A 22107-nucleotide genomic window follows, 5' to 3' on the forward strand; every position below is an offset into this window, starting at 1 on the left:
TAGCCAGCTCTTCTTTTCCCCTTGAAGCAACTACTTATAAACGTGATAATGATCTAGAAGTATTATCTTCCCCCAAATGTTAGAATTGCAATCAGCAACCAGCTTCCCCTTCTCCTAGTCAGCCTGAACAGCTTTTTCTTGTGTTTAGCTGGGTTCTCTCCCTTCCGGAGGCTAAAGCATACATGCAAATATCTGTTGGGGAACCGCGAAAGTCCTCCCAGTATAACAGTGCCACAGAGTCCTCTGAAATCAACAGAAATCCATGACGAGTCTTTGACACAAAGTCAATCACCTGCTCCAGCTCCCCAGGTGGGAGCTGGGAGCCCAGCCTTGGCTAAGGTAACTTGGCACCAGGCTGGCTTGTGGTGGGTGGCACGCTGCAAAGCATCCAAGCATTTTATAGGACTTGTTCACGCGGATGTGGGCGTGCTCCATGGTTGGAGTATGTTTATGAAATTACCAAGGAAGTCAATTATGATCCAATCCACCTTCTTTCTTCCCTGTATTTTAGCAAAATATTAACCATTTTCCACCTTAGCCCTTCCATAAAGCTCTCTCCAGTTAGTAATAATTCAGGTCTGTGATAAGGCCTTTACCAAATTTTCTGCTAATTCTCCCTCCCTGGGAAAGCCTCATCAAGTTGTCAGAGAAGTGAGTGATTCAACCTTCATTGCAGGACTCCTCCTGCCCCCAGCCCCTTAGGGCCGCCTTAGATTTTCTTTCCCTCTCCAACTCCATTCATTTCAAGGTAATTTGGGTAGAGGCTCCCAAAAAGGCCACCAAAATCAAAGGTTAAGCATTTTCCCTCTTTGCCCCTCCATCCCCAAGCACACTGCAAAAGGTAGGCTCTCTAAAGCAGGGATGTGAAGATGGAAAGCAAGGGAATTTTGAGAAAATGGTCCACATTCCAAATCTACCAGTTTTGTGCTGCTGCTTCCCTTGATTGTTCTTACCACTTTGCAGGAAGAAAGGAAAGAAGGAAGAGGATCTTCTCTGAAAATCATGACTCAGTTCATGGCCCGACAGTAACATGGCCCACCTTCCCTGCCTCTGGAGGTGCCCTCCCCAGTAAAATCTGGAGCATCCCAAGAATCTGTACAAGTTCACAGTCAGCATTCTTCACCATCATGGGAGCAGCTCTCAGGAAACAAGCTGAATGCTGTTAGGCGGATTATAAACACAGTCTCAAGTTGCTCGAGGCATATGGCATACGTCTAAACTGTTAAACAACCTCTTCCTGGTGTTCATATGTCAATCTCCTTCTAGTCTACATGCCAACCCTTTACTGGACGCTTGACCCTATCTTTTCAGCCCTTCCATTCTACTTTCACTGCACGCTTAGGCCAACTTCTGTCTTGAAGCCCCCTAAGTCCCTGGAGAAAGGTGATCTCTTTATTTTGGCCTCACACCCACTCCCTTTGGCCTCAGGTTGAAATTCCTCTCCTAAAAGTCACTTGCACCTGAACCAGGCCCCGCCTTTGCCCCTGGGGATCCTCAGAAGCACCTTCTCTAGATTCTGAGGACAGGCCCCTGACTCTGTTTCTGCGACAGGGTTGCCCATCTCACTTAATGGTCTGCCTCTTGCCTGCTCCCCACCCGTCCCCAGCCTGCCTGGCCAGGGGTCATCAGCCAACCAAGGATCACAGTGTCCCAAGCCACAGCTCTCATCTCCTACCACCAGTTTGTAACTGGGACACATTCAAATAGAACAGCAACACAAGGGTGTTTTATTTGAAATCTATTTCCTCGGGTGAGCTCTACCAGGCCCCCACACCTCAAATCCTCCTAGATCCTAGAAGAAAGAAGCTGTTTTCACTTTGTAAAGCACACAGCTGCCACCCTGCCATGAGGCCCCCAGCTTACCACAGGTGAGAATGTGGCAGGTATTTTCCTGAGAAACGGTAGCCGGGATGGAAAAGTCCTTGGGGAAGTGTGGGGTGTGTGTGTGGGGGTGGCCGGTGCTGAGTGGTGACTCCATACCTTCTGCAAATGATGGAAGAACAGGAAAATCCTGATTACAGTGATAAGAAACATCATTCTAGGGATATCAAACGTTGGCCTCAAAGAAACCATGAAGAGCAGTCAGTGATCTTAAGCCATTTGAGTCCTTTATTTTACAACACAGTGTAAATCGAGGAATATCAGTGCATCCTACTAGTTGCAGCAAATGGCAGTCAAGAGTCTTGTCTTCTGCTGCCACCTTGTGTTTAAGAAAAAAAGTCTCAATTCATAGAGTTGCTCTGACATTGCGAAACCAGCATTTTAGAGCTGGAAGAGGTTTTAGAAATTCTCTAGTCCAACTCCCTATAATTCACAGATAGGGAAACCGAGACCCAGACTGGAACCAAGAGTCCCTTGCTCATTCCCCTGAGCCACACCACTTCTCTGGACAATGACACTCACAGCATAAGGGCTCGGGTCAAGTCCTCAACAACTTAGGCCATTGATGTACGTGGCAGCAAAAACCAGCCCGTCCAAATCTGTACGTGTCTCATCCAGGAAGAACATTTCCAAGGAATTGCAGTTGTGTGTGACAGGGCCAAGTAAGTGATCATGAGAGCTACCATTTACAGAGTACTCGCTACGGATCAGGTACTGTGTTAAGTACTGTCTATTGTCTCACTGAATTCTTCCAGTCACCTGTGAGGTAACAACGATCATTAACTCCGTCTTACACTTAAGGAAACTGAGGCTTAGAGTGGTTAAGTAACTGCCCAAAGTCACACAGCCACACCTGGTAGAGAGAGAATTCCAACTCAGGTCTGTACAGTACAAAGTCTGCTCTTAACTCTGTCATTACTCATCACATTGACTTTACCCCATCTAGCTTCACTTCACAATGTTCAAGCTAGGAGAGATCCCTCAAGCGCCCATTCACTCACTGCCTCTCTGTGTGTACATCCTGTGATGGTACTTCCTTTTGCTCTCCTGTACTGTGGTCCTCAGACCAGCAGCTTCACCATCACGGACAAACTTGTTAGAAATGCAAACTCTCCCCTAGCACACCAGCCCTACTGACTCAGGAGCTCCAGGGCTTGGGTTTGCCTATCTGAGCTTTAACAAGCCCTCAGGGGACTTTGATGCTGCCCAAGTTTGTGATCTACAGCTATAGAACATCCAGGTACGCCAACAATGGTGTGAAGTTGAAGAAAGAATGGATACAGTAATTTAGGTATCTGCCTAAACACAAAAAACAGAGAGAACAGATTTGATTTAGGAGAAGCCAAACTCCAATCTTATTTAGCCAGAGGGAAAAGGCTCCTGGAATTTTTGCAGTTTCTTCTAAATCCCTCTTGACTCCTTACCTTATGGCCTTGAGAGACAAGGGTATGCCACCCACCAAAAGACATAGAAAAGGAAGAGCTGCCTCAGAGCACAGGTGGAACCAATAGAAGAGGAGAAAAACCGCCCCGCCTCCCCCACCTCACGCTGACATTCGGCACTGCCATCATAATGTGGGGGGGACCCTGGCTAAGTGCTGTATCGGTAAAGTTCCTGGCCTTTTGCTCAGTGTCCTAAAATTCTCAAACCACTTTTTAATAACATAATTTTTTGATGATAAAAGTAATCTATGTTAATAGTCTGAAAACTTTAGAAAAATAAGAAAACTATAAAGAAAGTTAAAAACCACTCATTCCTCTATTCCTCAGGGATAACATTATTAACTATTTCGTATATTTCCTTCTAGCTTTCTTCTATGCAGAGATAAGTATTTTTATGGCACGTTTAAGTTGATTTCAACATTTTGTGCTATAAAATAATACTGATGAGATCTTCATATATAAATCTTTGCCTGAATATTTTATGATAGAGTTCTAGAAAGGGAATTATAGGGTTAAAGGTTACAACTTTTATTGAGGCTTTTGTTACTGGCAAACTGAGTTCAGAGAGCATGTGCCATTTTACAGTCCCCTCAATAGCACAGGAAAGTGCCCATTTTAACTATTCCTCCTCAACTTTGCTGACAGTAATCTGAATTTTGGCAATATTCAAGGATTTGGAAGATGAGAACAACATGTATCTCATTATCGTTCTCTATCTGAGAATTCCAGACCGAGGGCAACCTAAATCATTGGATAAGAACAAGTTCACTTTGGAATATATTAAACTCTATATGGAAAAAATTACAAAAATGTCTAAAAATTCCCAGTGGAGTATTTAAAGAGCCTAAGAAGTACCTGCTAATTATCCTTACTAACCTGTTTACATAAAAATAACTTTTTAAATGCTTTAAATCAGGATTCAAAAACTTAAATGTTCTCAGGAGTCTGGCAGGTAAATAAATTAATAAAACAGACTGGAGAAATAAAATAGGCAGCAGTTCACAGTAAATGTAGATTGTATACCAGAGGAAAGGAATTCAAATTCATATTTAAAAAGTAATCTACATACACTTGCAATGAGCAATCTGAAAATGAAATTTAAAAAATAATTCCATTTATAATGGCATAAAAAGAAGAAAATACTTAAGAATAAAATTAACAAAAGAAATGCAAAACATATACTCTGAAGCTACAAAACACTATCAAAAGAAATTAAAGAAGACCCAATTAAATGGAAGGACATCCCATGTTCATGGACTGGGAAACTTAATATTGTGAAGATGGCAATATTCCCCAAATTGATCTACAGATTCAATGCAATCCCTATCAAAATCCCGTTTGGCTTCTTTGCAGAAACTGACAAGCTAATTCTAAAATTCATATGTAAATAATTTTGAAAAAGAAGAACAAAGTTGGAGGACTAACACTTTTCAATTAAAAACCTGCCAGAAAGTCATCCAGACAGTATGGTACTGGCAGGAGGACTGAAATAAATAGAATGGAATAGAATTGAGAGGCCAAAAGTAAACCTTCATATTTATGTCCAATTGATTTTTGACATGGGCACCGAGATAGTTAAATCGGGAAAAGAATAATTATTTCAACAAACAGTGCTGGGACAACTGGATATCCACAGGTAGAAGAGGAAGTTAGACACTTACCTCATACCATATTCAAAAGTTGACTCAAAACATCAAAGACCTAAATGTAAGAACTAAAACAGTAAAGGTTTTAGAAGAAAACATAGGCATAAATCTTCATGATGCTGAATTAGACAATGGTTTCTTGGATGTGACAGCAAAAGCACAAGTAACAAAAGAAAAAAAATTGATAAATTGGACATTACCAAAATCTAAAGCTTTTCTGTTTCCAATGACACCATCAAGAAAGTACAAAGACAACCCTCAGAATGGGTAAGTCATATATCTGATAAGGGGCTTACATCCAGAATATGTAAAGAACTCTTAGAACTCAACAAGAAAAAGATAACCCAGTTTTTTAAATGGGCAAAGGACTTGTACAGACATTTCTCTAAAGAAGATATACAAATGGCCAATAAGCACGTGAAAAGATGCATAACATCATTAACCATTGGGGAAATGCAAATCAAAACCACAATGACATATAACTTTACACCCAGTAGGATTGCTGTAATCCAAAGGATTGGATTGGTGAGGATGTGGAGAAACTGGAGCCCACATACCCTGTTGGTGGGAATGTGAAACGGTGCAGCTGCTTTAGAAAACAGCTTTGGTAACCTAACGTAAGGTTCGTTTTTGTATGTGTTGCTCATACTTGGTCACGTCAATTTATCTGGAGGCACGTTTGCATTTATCTTCATGACGTTATTCAGATCTACATCCTTCTTTTTTTTTTTTGCATGAGGAATATTGTCACTGAGCTAACATCTGTGCCCATCTGCCTCTATTTTATGTGGGATGCTGCCACAGCGTGGCTTGACAAGTGGTACTACATTTGCACCCAGGATCTGAACCTGTGAACCCTGGGCCGATGAAGCAGAGTGCGTGAACTTAACCACTACGCCACCAGGCCGGCCCCATTCCACGTCCTTCTTAGTTTTTCTCTGTTGGATCAGATATGGACTAACAGAGGTGACTAAAATCTTCTCCTTTTATTCTTTCTGACCATGATTGCGTAAAGTTATATGAAAACTCTATTGTCATTGTAAATTGTAACTTTTTCATTATTCATTTATCTCTTTGTCTCATTTAAGATTCAAGTTCAGTCTTGTTTGACATTAATAATGTGGATCTAGGTTTCTCTTGTTAGTATTTACCTTTTTATACCTTTTCCTATCCTTCTGGTTATTGGGGAGATAGCCAAATATACAAATATGTAATTAAATTATCTTTACATAAATGGGATCATAAAAGGGAAGAGTGGGAGGGGGAGTAAAGGGGAGTACTGTAAGAGAGCTAAATTTTCATCTTCTATAATAGAAAGTCAATAATTAGTACCTACACCTAAAAAAATCAAGAAAAAAGCCATATAGGCACATTATTAAAAATATGGTTGCAAATATAAAAAGAAATGGTTGAGTGGTTGCCTTAGGGAATCGAGAATGAGGTAGGATGGAATCGGAGGAGGAGAGGGTACTAGTACCTGTAGCCACGTTGTTTTAGGATACTGTATTCTACGTGCCCCTCCCTGCTCTCTGGGTCCACTGCAAAGATTATTCATAATATTCATACATGCCGTTTATTGAGAAGCTCCTATGTAACAGGCTAAGTATTATCTGTATATAAAGTGGGAGTAAAGCCAGGCCCTGGGAAAGTGCTGGAATGTTGGGTCCTAGAGTCAAAACAGGAGTGGACATCTCAAAAGATCCAGAAAAAAGTATTTGATCAAATTCAACACCCATTCATGGTTTCAAATAAAATCTTAGGAAACTAGGAATGGAAGGGAACTTCCTTAAATCTCCTTTAATCTTCTCAAGAACCTTAGTAAGGTAGGTACTATTATTATTGCCATTTATCAGATAAGGAATCTTAAGTTCACAGGGCTTGTAAGTGTCCACATTCTGCCTGGCTCCATGACATGAGGTCTTTCTACCCCCAGGTTCACGGTAGAGGGACACAGGTACACAAAGTAGTTCTTAGAATGAAAAGAAGAAAATGCAAAGCTATACTCTTCAGACATTCTCTTATGTCCACAAGAGGGCACTCGGGCTCATTCAAATTCCAGTCCAATGTTGAAAGAATGAAGTAGCTGTATAGTATCAAACTGTTTAAATATTAATAAATTTGAAGGCCCATGAGTGTGTATTTTCCAGGGTTCATCTGCGACGTGGGTCAGAATTGACCAGCTCTGCACCTTTCAATGATAAAATCCCATTGGTTAGAGTCTCCATATACTTCTCCCTACCCCAACAATCCAGGGCCCCCCCTGCCCCAGGCCATATTAAAGATACACTGCGTAACCAGCTGATCAGTACTCCCCCATGTACTGGTAGTGGGTGGACGCTATTTCAGTGATTTTCTTCTAGGAGAGACTGGTGAAGAGGATTCTTCTAAGCAGGATGGCTCAGACTTTGGGAATGAGAAAATATTAGGTGTGTAATTTGAAAAAAACTTAAACATGAAATTTTATATTTGGGAAATTTCTTATTGTTTCTATAGTACAAATATTAAACAAAGGTGTAAGGGGTTTTTTGTTTATCAAAAGGAGGCAGGAGTTTAAAAAATTGAGAAGTCTGGTTCTATCTCATTTAAACACATTTGGGACTGTACAAAATATTTTTCTATTATAGAGCATCAAGGTCTCTCACATTCATCTTCTCTTTTCCATATTTACTGCTACTCCTTGGTTCAAGTCCTTGTTTGTCCACTTTCAGTTGGTGGTTTTGCAAATGTGGAGGTAGAGCCAAGCCCAGGGAAAGGGCTGTGGTATTGGATTCTACAGCTGAGCCAAAACAGAAGTGGGCATCTTGAGAGATGCAGAAAAAGCACTTGATAAAAGTTAGTGCCTACTTATTGTTTTCAACAAAATCTTAGGAAACTAGGAACAGAAAGGTACTTCCTTAAACTAGTAAAGGATTTCTACAAAAAGCCTTCTATTAATATCGTGCTTTATTGAATTTAAAGATCAGTAGATAAAGGGTCAATTATATGTCTATGTATAAGCAACAAACAAATAGAAAACAAACATTTAAAATAATTCTATTTACTATAGCAAATCAAACATATATGAATACATATAATAAAATATGTATAAGACCTCTACACTTATTACTACAAAATATCTTGGGCAAAATTAAAGAAGACCTAGATAAATGGAGATACATACCATGTTCACGGAAAAACTCAATAATGTTAAGATGTTAATTTTCCATGAATTTATCTGCAGATTCACCATAATCTTAATCAAAGTCCAAGTATATTTTCTGTGGAAATTGACAAGTTGATTCTAAAATACATAGGAAAATGCAAAGGACCAAGAATAGCTGAGGCAATCTTAAAGAAGAGCAAAGTTGAAAGACTTCCACTTCCAGATGTGAAGACTTGTTATAAAATTATAATAATCAAGATTGTGCAATATTGGCACAAGGAAGCTGAGCAATGAAATAGAATACAGAGTACAAAAATAAAACCACACATATAGAGTCACTTAATTTATGAAAAGAGTGACATTGCTGTGAACTATGGGGAAGGGTTCTGGGTCCACTGGATAGCCATATGGGAAAGAAAGTATCAGGATGCTAATCTCACCACACACAAAGATCCATTGCAGAATCAAATGTGAAAGATAAAAACCATAAAACTTTTAAAGCATAGGAAAACATCCCTATGATATTGGAGTAACAAACATATCTTTAAAAAACTACAAAAAGTAGTAAAGAATTAAAAATTTTTAATTGGAGTATATTAAAAGTAAGAACATCTGTTCACCAAAAGATATCATTAAGAGAATACAAAGCCAAGCCTCAGAGTGAGAGGAGATATTTACAACACATATTGCTGACAAAGAACTTGTACCCATAATATATAAATTACTTCCACAAATTAAGAAAAAGACAGGAAACCCAATTTTAAAATTGGCAAAAGACTTGGACATTTCACCAATGAAGATATACAAATGGACAACAAACACATAAAAGGGGTCCAACTTCTTTAGTCATCGGAGAAATGGACATTAAAACCACAATGAGATACCTCTCTATACCCTAAATGGCTAAAATGAGAAGAACAGAAAGTACCAAGAGTTGTCAAAGGTGTGGAGCAACTGGAACTCAATATACTGTTTAGTTGGAGTATAAATTGGTATAACCACTTTGGAAAAATATTTGGCAGTATCTATTAAAGCTGAACATATGATTATGCTGTGACCCCAACATTTCACTCTTTGTGAAGATAGGGACAGAGTTCAAGGAACCAGCAAAGGATGTCAAAGCACCCTGTGGCCTGCAATAGCTTCCCAGTGACAAGGAAAGGGAATCGTTTTGAAATACAGCAAGCCCTGTAGCTGGGGGAGATGCTGGCCAACAGGAGCTGTAGCCCTCAATAGAGGAATGCAGCCCCAGCAACCTGAGGCCCTCTCTCCAATTTCCCTCCCATCATTTCAACCAGGAACCAGAGAGCAAAGGAGACAGTTTAGATAGAGTCCACACAGATCAGCCTCCCGGGGCCCAGAGCAGGGTGAAGGGCAGAGCATGGATCTGAAGGAGAAAAAGAGGGAAGTCAAGAACACTGTCTATTGTCAAAACTGACGCATGGACTCTGGAGTCAGGTGACCTGAATCCAAGTTTGGCTCTGCCACATACCAGCCGTGAGGCCTGTGGGCAATCCAATTAACTTCTCTATGCCTCAGTTTCCTCATCTATAAAATGGAGATAATAATAATAATATACCTCACAGAATTGTATAATAAGCAAAAGAATGAATACGTGAAATATTTAGCATGTAACAGGTATTCTATAAGTGGTAGCTAATATTATTATTTTAAGCATTCCCCTTCACATATTCCATGCTCATTTAAACAGAGAAATTTATGAAATATAAATATACCCTGAGCCAGCCCTGATGGCCTAGTGGCTAAAGTTCCATGTGCTCCACTTCAGTGGCCTGGGTTCAGCTCCCAGGCATGCAGCCACACCACTCGTCTGTCAGTAGTCATGCTGTGGTGGCAACTCACATAAAAGAAATAGAAGGACTTACAACTAGAATATACAACTATGTAGTGGGGCTTTGGGGAGGGGGAAAATGAAGGGGGAGATTGATGTTAGCTTGGGTGAATCTTTCTCAGCCAAAAAAAAAACAACTCTATATTTGTGCCTATGCTTAAGGAGTCCCTTTCTACAGGCATGTTCCCCAGTCTTCTTTCTAGAACCTTCCAAGAAGCCTCTCAAATGTGATGTTCTCCACAAAGATCTCCCCGAGCCCCTCATCCATAAGGAGACTCTTCTGTGCACCCAGAGACCCACGTCCACTCCTCCCCAGTGGTACTTACCACAGTCCTCACAGAATTGCAGTCCAGTATGCACATGTCTATTCTTATTCCCTTAAAAGCAGGAAACATATCTCATTCTCATTTATTTTGGGGCTAACTATAGTGCCTAACACAATACTCTATATAATGTTTGTTACCCTGAGCTATACTGGAATTTTGATGTATTGAATATTGCTTGAAACAAGGTTGCCATTGGTTGATATTTTAAAATCCTGTAGTTATACTGAGTATTTGTTGAGAGGGTTTTTATTGTGTATCATCACTGGCAGCAAAAGGAAGCCAATCATAACTACTTTTAACTGAGCACCTACTCTGTGCCAGGGCTTTATATATTATGTCATGTAATTCACACAACCACCCACGAGGTAGAGACAGATGAGGGAAGTAAAGCTCAAAGAGATCGTGTGATTCTCCCAAGGCCACAGTAGCTAGTAAGTGACAGAGTTGTGATTCCCACCCAGACCTCCACAAAGCCTCTGCTGTCTGTAATGCCACATGGCTTCCTTTGATGGGTATAGACTGATGTCAGGTGTGAACAGGCGCTCTGTGCTTTACCCACTTTCTTCATTTATACAATGAAGGAGGATTGGATGCTCTCTTAGACTGCCTCCAGTTCTAAAACATATGACTTTAAAGAAGTAGCTTTGTCTGTTCCTATCAGGTGCCTGTGTTGATTACTGCTGGGGACCTTTCTTCCCTCATACACTCGGTTAGTAAATACAGGTGCTCTCAATTTCCATCACACAAATGCAAGAGGCAGTTTTGGTGAAACTGCCTTCTATGGGGCTCAAATTTCCCCTTCTTCAGTTTCATGGGTTACAGTGAAGTCAACAAGAGGGCAATTTGTGTTTGCATAAAACCAGAACACAAAAGAAAAGATCCAGGCATTATTGAGTATTTTCATACTGAAAGGGCAAAGTTCAGTTTTGTTAGCTACTCTCATTCAGCAAATATGCCTCCCATGCACCGGCAATACCCCAGTGCCAGATCTCTCTAGCTTTCCCACTGCCTTTGGGCTATAAGCGGACACCCAATTACTATTTTGTTAAACTAGAATATATTTGATGATTAAGGGAGTGGAATTAAGGCAGCATTAATTTAGCCATGCAACTTCTGAACACTACGTAATTCACAAAGTAAGAGAAAATGTCAACCAGTCCTCCTTGTATACTGCCTAAAAAGAGGAAGATCTCTTCTCATCCTCTCCTTCCCCACCATCTGTCTGTCTACCTTTCTATCAATCTATCTTTCCTTCCATCCATCCATCCATCCACACATCTATCTCTACATCCATCCATCTCTCTCTCTCATCTATCTTTCTATCTATTCATTCATGCTTCTATCTATCTATCTATCTATCTATCTATCTATCTATCTTCCTTGAGCTAGCTATCTATCTGAGCCTCAGTCCAGCTCAAGGAAGGCAGGCATACAGCAGGAAAATTGCAACTAGGACAATTTACCCCCATATGTGTGAACTCCATGGGAACTGAAAGTACAACCTCTCAATCTGTAAACATGAAATAAAAACCTGCCCAAAGCAGCAGCCTATCTCTGCTCAGATAAACTAGATTGTTCTATCTCATGACTCAGGAAAATACCAAGCTATGTGACTAGAGTCAAGAGAACAAACTAGAATTCACACAAAAGGAAAAGACTGAAGACTTCAAATCACACCACTTTGCTCAAAACCCTCCAGTGCTTCTTCATGCCAAAGTCCTCATACTGGCCGAAGGTCCCAAAACCTTCTGGCTGCCCACTACTGTCCTTGCTTTCTCTGCTCCAGCCACTCAGGGCCCCTTTCCTGATCTCCCAACATGTCATGCATGCTCTGCTAAGGACGCTTGGACTAGCGGTACCCTCTGCCTTGAATATTCTTTTTTTTTGGTGAGGAAGACTGGCCCTGAGTTAACATCTGCTGCCAATCTTCCTCTTTTTGCTTGAGGAAGATTTTCTCTGAGCTAACATCTGTGCCAGCCTCCCTCTATTTTGTTTGTGGGATGCTGCTACTGCATGGCTTGATGAGTGGTGTGTAGGCCTGTGCCCAGGATCCAAACCTGCAAACTCCGGGCCGCCAAAGTGACATGAACGAACTTAACCACTACACCACCAGGCTGGCCCCATGCCTTGAATATTCTTTTCTCAAACATCCCCCTGGCCCACTGCCTTACCTTCTTGTTTTTCTATTTCATTGACTTTCACGCTAATCTTTATTATTAACTTTTTTCTGCTTACTTTGTGATAATGACTTCTTATTTAAGCCACTAAATGTGGGAATTATTTTATTACTTAGCAATAGATTGCTGAAATACAAAGTAAAATAGTTTCTCTACACACAAGCTACTTTAAGAGGTTCGAGGAGAAGTTTCAGTTAGCCCAGACATACCACTGGAGTCGAGAGTTGTTACGGTGTTTGGCTGATATGCTGTGAGATCAGAAATCATACAATGTTAAAATGAGTAAAAACACATTTTGCTCAGAGAGCTGAAGTGACTTGTCTAAGATCACACAGCTAAGTAGGAGCAGATCTAGGAACAGAGCTGGAGCTTTCCTAACACTCAGCTCAGTGTACGTCATTTACTTGTTCTACAAATATTTACTGAGCACATTCTTTATGTGAGGCATTATGCCAGGAGCCGGGGATACAGAGATGGTCCTTGTCCTTAGAGAGGTTACATTCCATCAGATGACATACACCTTAAGCAACGAATTAGTTAATTTTTTGTTTGTTTAATTACAACTGTGATAAGAGCCATGAAGGGAAATAGGGTGTTTTGAGAGCATAAAATGAGAGGAAGGGGTTCTGAAATAGTCTGAGGAAAACAGAAAGAGACAGTTAAGCTAAATCCAAAAGATGAGTAAGAAGTAACTGAATGAAGAATGGAATGGGGAACATTCCAGGCAGAAGTAAAGGCACAGATCCTCTCTACATCAACTGCTCCTCACGTGACATCATGGTGGCCCCTAGTCTTCAATGCCTCGGTAACTAGGAGATAAGGATAGCAAGTGGAAACATATAGAAAAAAAGAGAGAGAGCGATCCAATACGAGTGGAGTTCTCCTGACTGAGAGATTTAACAGAGAAGTCAAGTAGTCCAAGAGAACATGTGACATCATGAAAACTGAAAGAAGGAAAATATTTAAGCTGTTAACAAATGGTTGGGGTTATATACCCCCGAGAAGAAGGGTCTCACTAGGAAATCTTGTACCTCCAATAATTTGTCTTTGCCCATTGCCTTCATTAGAGACACCTGCTGTACAAAGGCGCAGAGCCAGGAAGTGATGGCACCTCAGGGGCCTGGGGGAGGTAAGAGCTGCATGTTCAGTGTGAATTTCCCAGGTCACGCTCACTCCTCAGTGCTGCTAGTGTCTGTGAAGATGGCCCATCCAACTGCCTAACACTGCACTGCTTTCGCCTCCTCACACTGGAAGCTTTCCTTCCACTCGATTCAGACCCCTGTGCCTATGGCATACCCTAGACTTGTCATTGGGCAGAAATGCTCAAACCCTCAAATCATAAATTCTTACATTCCAAACTCTGAACACACCTTCCTAGCCGCTTAATCTTGCCACATGTCCTCTGTTTTGCGCTCATCACACAAGTTCTTCAATCTTAACAATATCTTTGGTCCATTGACACCTCCATTTTCTTCCAAACTATTTGTTCCTTCCTACCTTCAAGTCCTTTCTTATCATGCCTGGTCCCTTGTCTTCCTATGACATCCATCTACTTCCATTTACATCGTCTTCTATTTGTGCTGTCTACTTCCCCGTTTTCACATCCAGGCTGAGGAGTGTTGAAGGAAATGATACCACAATACAGATCAGTGCCACAAAAATATCATGGTCTCTCAACGAAGCTGACAATCAACGCTGCTCCCATTCCCCACATTAGCCACACACTCCCCACATCAGACATTCACCAACCTTCTCCGTCACCTTGTCTACTTCGTCTCCCAGACGAAGAGAAGAGAAGATAAGAGCCCACCACACCAGAGCCACACCTTCTTCCTGCTCCTCCACTGTCAGATGTGCCTTCCCAGAAGTAGAGCCAGAGACAGGGACTCACATACAAGTGATTTATTGAGAGATGTTCTCAGGAGAAAACTGTAAGGAAGTGAGGGAGCAGGATGGCACAGAAGTTAAGATGTGGTTCCAGCTGAAGTCTATTCACAGCCTGATCCCACAGGAGGAGCATGAAGAGCACCACAGAATTGTCCACTATGAGGCAAGAGGGCCAGATTTTTGTACTTTCTTGTCAATTAGTCATTGGCTACAGGCCATCCCTGGGGGAAAGTACATAACCACCAGGCATTTTCTGCTCCTTTCAGCAAAAGGTAATTTTCCATCGTAGAGTGCAGCTGGGAGCTTTACAGCCAATATAACAGCCCGGGGTTGGGGACACTTGTCAATCAAGGGGGCCTGGGCACTCAACAGCAGCATCCAGTCCCACAACTTTACCTACATTTATAGTCTTCCTCTCACTGCTGAACGCAGCATCCCCCACCCACAACACGCTCCTAACCCACTGTCAACTACCACCACCGCGCCCATTACAATGTAGTTTAACCATCAGCTTAACTTCTTTCATAAGCTCCCAGACAGTGGGAGCCATTCATTCTTCTCAATACCCCTGCTGCCTAGCACATAGAAGAAAGCTGTTCTGAAGGAATGTTTTCCATTCATTAGTGGTTCTAGTCGCAGGAATTTCAAGTCAGGTGGGTAAGAGTTTCTTTAAAAAAGCAGAGCCTTCCATCCTTTGAATCAGATTGCATAGGTGACAAACTTACACTCTCCCTTCAGAGCTGACCTTGACCAATGACCTCCATTTGCCAAATTCTAAACCTGGCATGTTGGGCGACCAAAGCCTACAACACAAGGACCAATGAGAGCGCCATGCAGAAGATACCACAAAGAGCCCCTCCTGCTACTCATCTTTGGAATAAATAACTAAAAAGCCAGGGTTTGTGGCTGCTCTCGAATTACCAATATTTTTTGGGCTGGGGACATCCCCTCATCATTACGCACCTACCTCAGCCATTTCTCATGCCACGTGTGTGTCAGTAGCAGCATGCTCTGTCTTTTTCTCGTTCATTCTCTTGCTACTTTTAACACAAGGGCCTTGTGCTCTGGAATTCGTCTGGGAGAGGCCTCCTCCATTTCTCCAGCTCAGCAGTCCTCTCACTTCATGGGAAAGCACAGTTACCCAAGCCAGAGGTGTTAAGTGATCTTGTTTGACAAACAGGAACAAACCTGGCTGTACACAATGTTGATTCCACCTCCAAAGTACTACAGGCAGCTCGCTACACACCAGGGTGGAAACCAAGTGCAATGTCATCCTTCTATTTGCTGTGAAGACTCCTGCTTCTTACTTCTTTAAAGACATGCTCTGTCGGCAAAGAGTGTACAGACAACTAATGACGAGCACAAATAAAATCTGGAAGGGCCCAGAAATTTAGAAAAGAATTTGAGAAATTTGGCAATCGTTTTTCTATTGAGAAATAGCTAGTCCACAGGGGAAAAAAAATCAATCGATGCCACACACCAGCAGAAATCAATTTAATTAGGGAGGGGGCAGTGAGCATGGAGAAGAAGAAAAGTAAACAAGGGCCAACCCACTCATTTCAAAATTCAGAACAAGGAACATAAAAAGGATGTCAACCTACAGCCTAAAGTAAAAAGTTAATATTTTCATGTTTGTTACAGCCAAGTAAAGGTGAAAAAGGGAAAGAGGGTAGAAGACATGTTCAAGGACAAGTGAAGAAAAAAAGGGAGAGGCCTCTCTTCTCCTCCAGTTTCTTTTTTTTTCTTTTTTTAAAGATTGGCACCTGAGCTAACATCTGTTGCCAGTCTTTTTTCCTTCTTCTTCTTCTTCTTCTTCTCCCCAAAGCCCCCCAGTACATAGTTGTATATATTCTAGTTGCTGGTCCTTCTTGTTGTGCTATGTGGGATGCCACCTCAGTGTGGCCTGATGAGTGGTGCTAGGTCCACGCCCAGGATCCGAGCTGGCGAACCCCTGGGCCACCAAAGCAGAGCATGCAAACTTAACCACTTGGCCATGGGGCTGGCCCCTCCTCTAGTTTCTGACGTATACCCCAGTCTTCCTATTTCCCCCAGCTTTGGCTGAACCCACTCAGCTTCCTGCCAGGACATCAGATCTATCAAACCTACAGAATCCTCCAGAAGCTCCTCATTTACCCTTTCTTGAGCAACTTAGGCTGATGCCATTACCATCAACTATTCCTCCTAGAATTAGGTTGCCAGATTTAACAAATACAAAATACAAGGACTCCTAGTTAAATTTTTATTTCAAATAGATAATTAATAATTTGTTAATGTAAGTATGCCCCATGCAATACTTGGGACATACTTATACTAAACAAAAATAAAACAAACTAAAATTCTTGTTTACCTGAAATTCAAATTTAATCAGGTATCCTGTATTTTATCTGGCATTTCCACCCAGAATCCCACCATCAGAACCAAATTTTGTTGGGATTAAACCTCTAGCAAGATTCTTATTTGTTTTCCGGTGTGTTCTCTCAGAGAGGTGCATAGGGAAGACCCACAGCCCACATCACCCGTCACGTGGAACACAGGAATCTGTGCCGACGGGAGGAGAAATTCCAAGCCCACGTGGGCAGGATCTAACACATGATTTAGGCAAACATTTTCATTGACAAATATGGAAGCTCAGAAAGATTAAGTGATTTTCGGAAAGATTAAAAGATTAAACTGCCTGGGTGGCAGTTATTAATACAGAGTCAGGACTAGAATCTATGTTTTCTTCCTTCCTCTCTCACAAGAATTTTCTTATCATAAATTTTATATATAACACACAAAACTTCAGGAGGCAGATGGTGAAGCAGGTACTAAATTCTAAAATAGTTTGTGAACTAAAATAGTTTTGTGAACTTACATAGTTTTGTGAACTTAAAAATGAGTAAAAAAGGAGTGTGATAAAGTGTTGGCTTTTGTGAAATGTAACTTATAAAATACCTTTTGAATCTCATTTTGAAATTCTGCAATCAAGTACTCTTCAATCAGTCTTCAGACCTTCCAAATGCGTACTTGCTCCAGTTCAAAATCTCCCCAAAGCAGGCTAACTCTGGTTAGTGCACATCCATCACAGGCCCAAACATGCCTCCTTGCCAGTGACACCAACAAACGCTAGGTGGGAGGAAGCAAATGGAAAAAGCAGCAGTTCTGAAAGAAGAAAATGCTTCCTTCGCCTGGTTTGCACCTAAGGGCTGTGGGAATGCCTCAATTTACTAGGGAGCCCTGTTGTCATTTCAGAAGCACATTGCAACACTGAACCCTAACAGGGACTCTCACCTAGCAGCAAACTGGGCCAAAGATCTGAGCCAGGCTGTCGGACCTTTAGACTAGATTTATGTTAAAAGGCCCTAATTTTCTAGAAATAGTATCCAAAGTGCATTCTCCTTTTTAGGAACTCCTTCTATTTTGGAGGCTTCAGTGGACAATTCTGATGATCACTCCCCATACGGTGTTTTTCCAAAACTAATGTCTACAAGAGAAAATATAGCCAGACTTGAATCCCAGGGTGATCTGGGACCCGCATAAAGTCTACGACGGTTTGGATGCTCTGGCTCCAAATAATGCAATACCCATCTAAAAGTGGCTTGAACAATGGGAGTTCACTTTTTTCGCATGACAATCAAGAGACGGATAGTCCTGGTGTTGTTTCAGGGGCTCCTCACTGTCTGGGCTCTGAGTCAACTTCCTACCTGTTTTCTTGGCCTCTGCCTCAAGACCACAAGATGACTGCAGCTGCTCCCAATACAATAAACTTGCATTTGAAACCCAAAGCAGAAAGAGATTTTTCTTACTAGACTTTTTATCATGAGAGAGAAAATCTTTCCTAGAAACCCCCAGCAGGTATCGACTTGTGTCCCATGACCAGAGCTCAGACCAGTCTCATGACCGGTCTCAGATCAGTCACATGCAAGGGAGTCTAGGAAAGCAAGAATCCAGAATTTTTAGCTTCCATGTAGTGAGAAAAAAAGGTTCTTACAGCAAGGAAAGAACTGCCACACTTCTCCCCAGCTTGCATACATCGCATATTAGTGCCCTGCCATCACCCCAGGCCCAAAACATCACCACAGGCATGAAAGTCTTTCCAAACTGGCGTACCTCCTGCTTTCTCTATTTCCATTCAAGATGCCCGCAATTTTCCTCTCACTCCTCTGGAGACCCCAGATTCATCTTGGACTCCTTCCTTTTCCTAATTCCCATAACCACAGTCTCCATGGCTCAAGAGCATCAGCCCTTCTCAAGGAGTCTTCTCTCTCTCCTCTCCTTTCGGTTCTGAGTGTATTAATTCAGACTCATCACTTCACAGCCAGACTAACGTGCAAAAGCCACCAAACCATTCTGCCCTCATCCCAGATACCGCTTTTTCATGTTTCCTGTTCAGAAAGCTTTCAAGGATTCCCCCATTAGCCACAGAAGATATTTCAAAACCTTTAGCCTAATTCTTAAAGTCAGCCACAATGGGCTGCAGTGGTTAAGAAAGCACACTTTGTAATTAAACAACTTGCTTGAAGTTTGGCTACTTAACTCTCCAAGACTCAGTTTACTCATTCATAAAATGGAAGTGACAATAACACACAGCACACATGTTGAGTGTCAATAATTTATTGTCAATAATATTATTTTTCCTGTTGTTCTTAAGTAGCAGGCACTCTGCTATATATGAGGATGTCTGGGTGGGTAATATATATAAATGGTGTCTGTCCTCATTAAGTTGATTTCAGTTGCTGAAGTAAACCAACTCTTTCATCGGCTGAATGCACCTCTAATTCGCCGCTCAATATCCATTTTATAAACTGATTCTTTGTCTTTCTCTCCGTGACTAAGGAGAGTCCCAAGAGGAGCGCCATTTTTGGCCATGCTCGTTCTTGGAAAAAGCTTCCTCCAAAATCCTCAAACTTCACTTTGTCCTCAAAAAGACTCCATTTACTCTGAGGCCATAAACCCTGGCTCACGTCTTTGAAAGCGCACTGTGCTTCCAGAACTGTTAACAGTATTTATCTTCATCTGACTTCTGTGCAGGTTCAAAAAGCAGAAATGAAACATAGTGGCTCTTTGTTTCCTTATACCACAGTTAGACTCTTTCTGTAAATTTTAAGCACCGGAGATTAAAAGTCAGACCAGGGATTAAATGGACACAAATTACATTCTTCTCACTTTGCTGTGATCTTGTGACTTAGCTTTTTCGTCTTCAAATTTTGACTCCTCTTACTTTGACTCTTTTACCAGTTTCCACAAACCAGCCATAATAAAAGACCACATTCTGTAGGGGTACTCATTCTCTGTTTAAAAAATAATAGTAAAAGGTATATCTCAAAGATAAGCAAGATCTGTACCCTACTGATACCTTCCAGCCACAAAAGACTTTCATGTAACTAATGCTTCTATTGCCCTCCGAAATTATCCAAGCACTGAAAGGCCAGGACAACGCCTCAGTTCACCAGTTCATTTTGGCAAAGTGCTGGTCGAGAGCTGAGCCCTGCCCTCCTTCCTTCCTCCAGAGCTCGGGTCAGAGGCAGCCATGAGAGTTTCTCCATGTTTCCTGTCTGTGCAGGAACACCTAGTGGTTAGGGGTACTGACTCTGGACCTAGACCACCTGAGTTCAAATCATGGCTATGTGACCTTGGGCAAGTTCTTTAACTTACTTGTGCCTGAGTTCCCTCATCTAAATTAAGGATAAAAACTGGCTGACCCCATAGGATCGGGAGAATCACGTCACTTAATACAGGTAGCATGCTTAGGGCACAGCCTGACGTAGGACTAAGTGCTATGTAGGTGTGAGCTGCTCTTGTCACTAATACTCTTTCCCTTGGCTTCGCCACCAGTCAACAGTCTTGATGGCTTGCTGGAACACTTCCTCAACATTCCTCCAAAGCTCTCTATTCAAAACCTCAGGCCAGCCTATGAATCAACCAATTTCATTCTGTGGAAAAGAGTCCAAGAAGAATAAATGGGGAATGTTGGATACGGTGGGGCTCATGCTTTATCATGCTCTAAAGAAATCTGGACAATAGAAGTGCAAACTGCTCTGCTTAAGAGGGAGTCCATATTTTATCCCTCTTCAATGTCACAATGTTCTCCTTAAAAGTCAAACGGCATCCCTCTCACTGCCTACTCTTTATAACCTCCTGCTCAAATATACACGCCACCAAGAAAATTGTTAATGTTTGTACAGTTCAAATAGCTTTGGCTCATTAAAAATCAGACTTTTGACAAGTCCATTAATCCTAGGATTTCCACTCTAAGGTAATGTTCACTTTGCAAAGTCATAACCAGAGCACCTATGTATAAAGTGACTCTTATGATAAAAATATGGTTTGTTTGGGAGCTGACCCAGTGGCACAGCAGTTAAGTTCGCACGTTCTACTTCGGCAGCCTGGGGTTTGCCGGTTTGGAGGCGGTGTGCGGACTTGGCACTGCTTGGCAAGCCATGCTGTGGTAGGTGTCCCACATATAAAGTAGAGGAAGATGGGCACAGATGTTAGCTCAGGGCCAGTCTTCCTCAGCACAAAAAAAAAAAAAAAAAGAAAAAGAGGCTTGGCAGCAGATGTTAGTTCAGGGCCAATCTTCCTAAAAAAGAAAAATATGGTCTGTTTGTAAAAATCTTTCTGGTGGTCTTTATTCTCAGTTAGTGACCTTCTCTTTTAAAAAAATAATGCTATAATTTATAAAGTTAAACAATTTGTCTCCAGTACTGTAACTTCTTTTCACCATCCTTAATAGTATCTCTAATAGCACAATCCTAGAAGCTAAGAATAGGTTGAAAGAAGCAGACTGCAACTTCTTCATAGTTTCAGGATAAACAACACAATTTATAAGGCACATAAAAACCATGATGACATACATATTAAAAGTTCTTTTCGCTTAAAGACTATAAAAATACTTTGGCTGAATTATCTGTGTTTCAGGTCTCTCAGCTCAGTAAGTGGCACTAATGAAAAGCAAAAAGGCCAAAAGAAAGAAGGATGGCAAGGAACTAAGAGCAAAGGCCTTAGAATAATCTGCAGTTAGCTCCATCCATCCTTTGAGAGTTGACTAATGGAAACAGGGGGCCTCTGTTTCCACTCTATAGTTCCAATTCTTGGTGAATACCGTCTGTGTTCCAAGTGCAGTAGCAAAATAATAAATCAGAGTGAATTCAACGTAAGGATGACCCCATTCAGAGAGACTAAACTTTTAGTACAATTCAATTTTCTTTGGTTTACCTACTGGTTCACAACATGGGTCGGGGTGTGGCCTGGAAGGTCAGTGCAGAACCAAGAAGTACCAGCCAAGCCAGACACATACCATTAATAAGATAACTTTTAATATAGTTGTTAATAATGGAGAGATTGCTAAATTAAAAATTGCCTTTCTCCCCAGCAATTCTACTCCTAGGTGTATATCCAAGAGAATTGAAGATATATGTCCACACAATCTGTGCATGACTGTTCATAGCAGTGTTATTCATAATAGCCAAAAAGTGGAAATAACTCAGATATCCACTAACTGATGAATGGATAAGTAAAATGTCTTGTATCCATATAATGGAACACAATTTGGCAATAAAGAGAAATGAAGTAGTGATACATGCTAAACAGTGGATGAACCTTGAAAACCTTATGCTAAGTGAGAGAGTCAGTCACAAGAGGTCACAGAATGTATGGTTCCATTTATATGAGATGTCCAGAGCAGTCTAATCTACAGGGACAGAAAGTAGCTTCGTGGTTGCCAGGAGCTGGGGGAAGGAGGGAGCAGGGAGTGACTATTACTGGGTATGGGGTTT

At 41.4% G+C, this 22107-nt stretch overlaps 1 protein-coding gene across 4 annotated transcripts in view; it reads right to left on the minus strand.

The window, feature by feature from the left end:
• Nucleotides 1–15704, minus strand: part of SHROOM3 (shroom family member 3) — a 248835-nt gene extending 233131 nt beyond the window's left edge. For all 4 annotated transcript variants that reach the window (XM_070263640.1, XM_070263638.1, XM_070263639.1 and 1 more), the window contains exon 1: nucleotides 15321–15704. In XM_070263640.1, the coding sequence (XP_070119741.1) occupies nucleotides 15321–15329 (9 nt within the window). In that variant the 5' untranslated portion in view covers nucleotides 15330–15704. The remainder of the gene's footprint in view (nucleotides 1–15320) is intronic.
• Between the last annotated feature and the right edge of the window lie 6403 nt (nucleotides 15705–22107).

The sequence above is a fragment of the Equus caballus genome, chromosome 3 (assembly GCF_041296265.1).
Source record: "Equus caballus isolate H_3958 breed thoroughbred chromosome 3, TB-T2T, whole genome shotgun sequence".
NCBI classification, from domain to species: domain Eukaryota; kingdom Metazoa; phylum Chordata; class Mammalia; order Perissodactyla; family Equidae; genus Equus; species Equus caballus.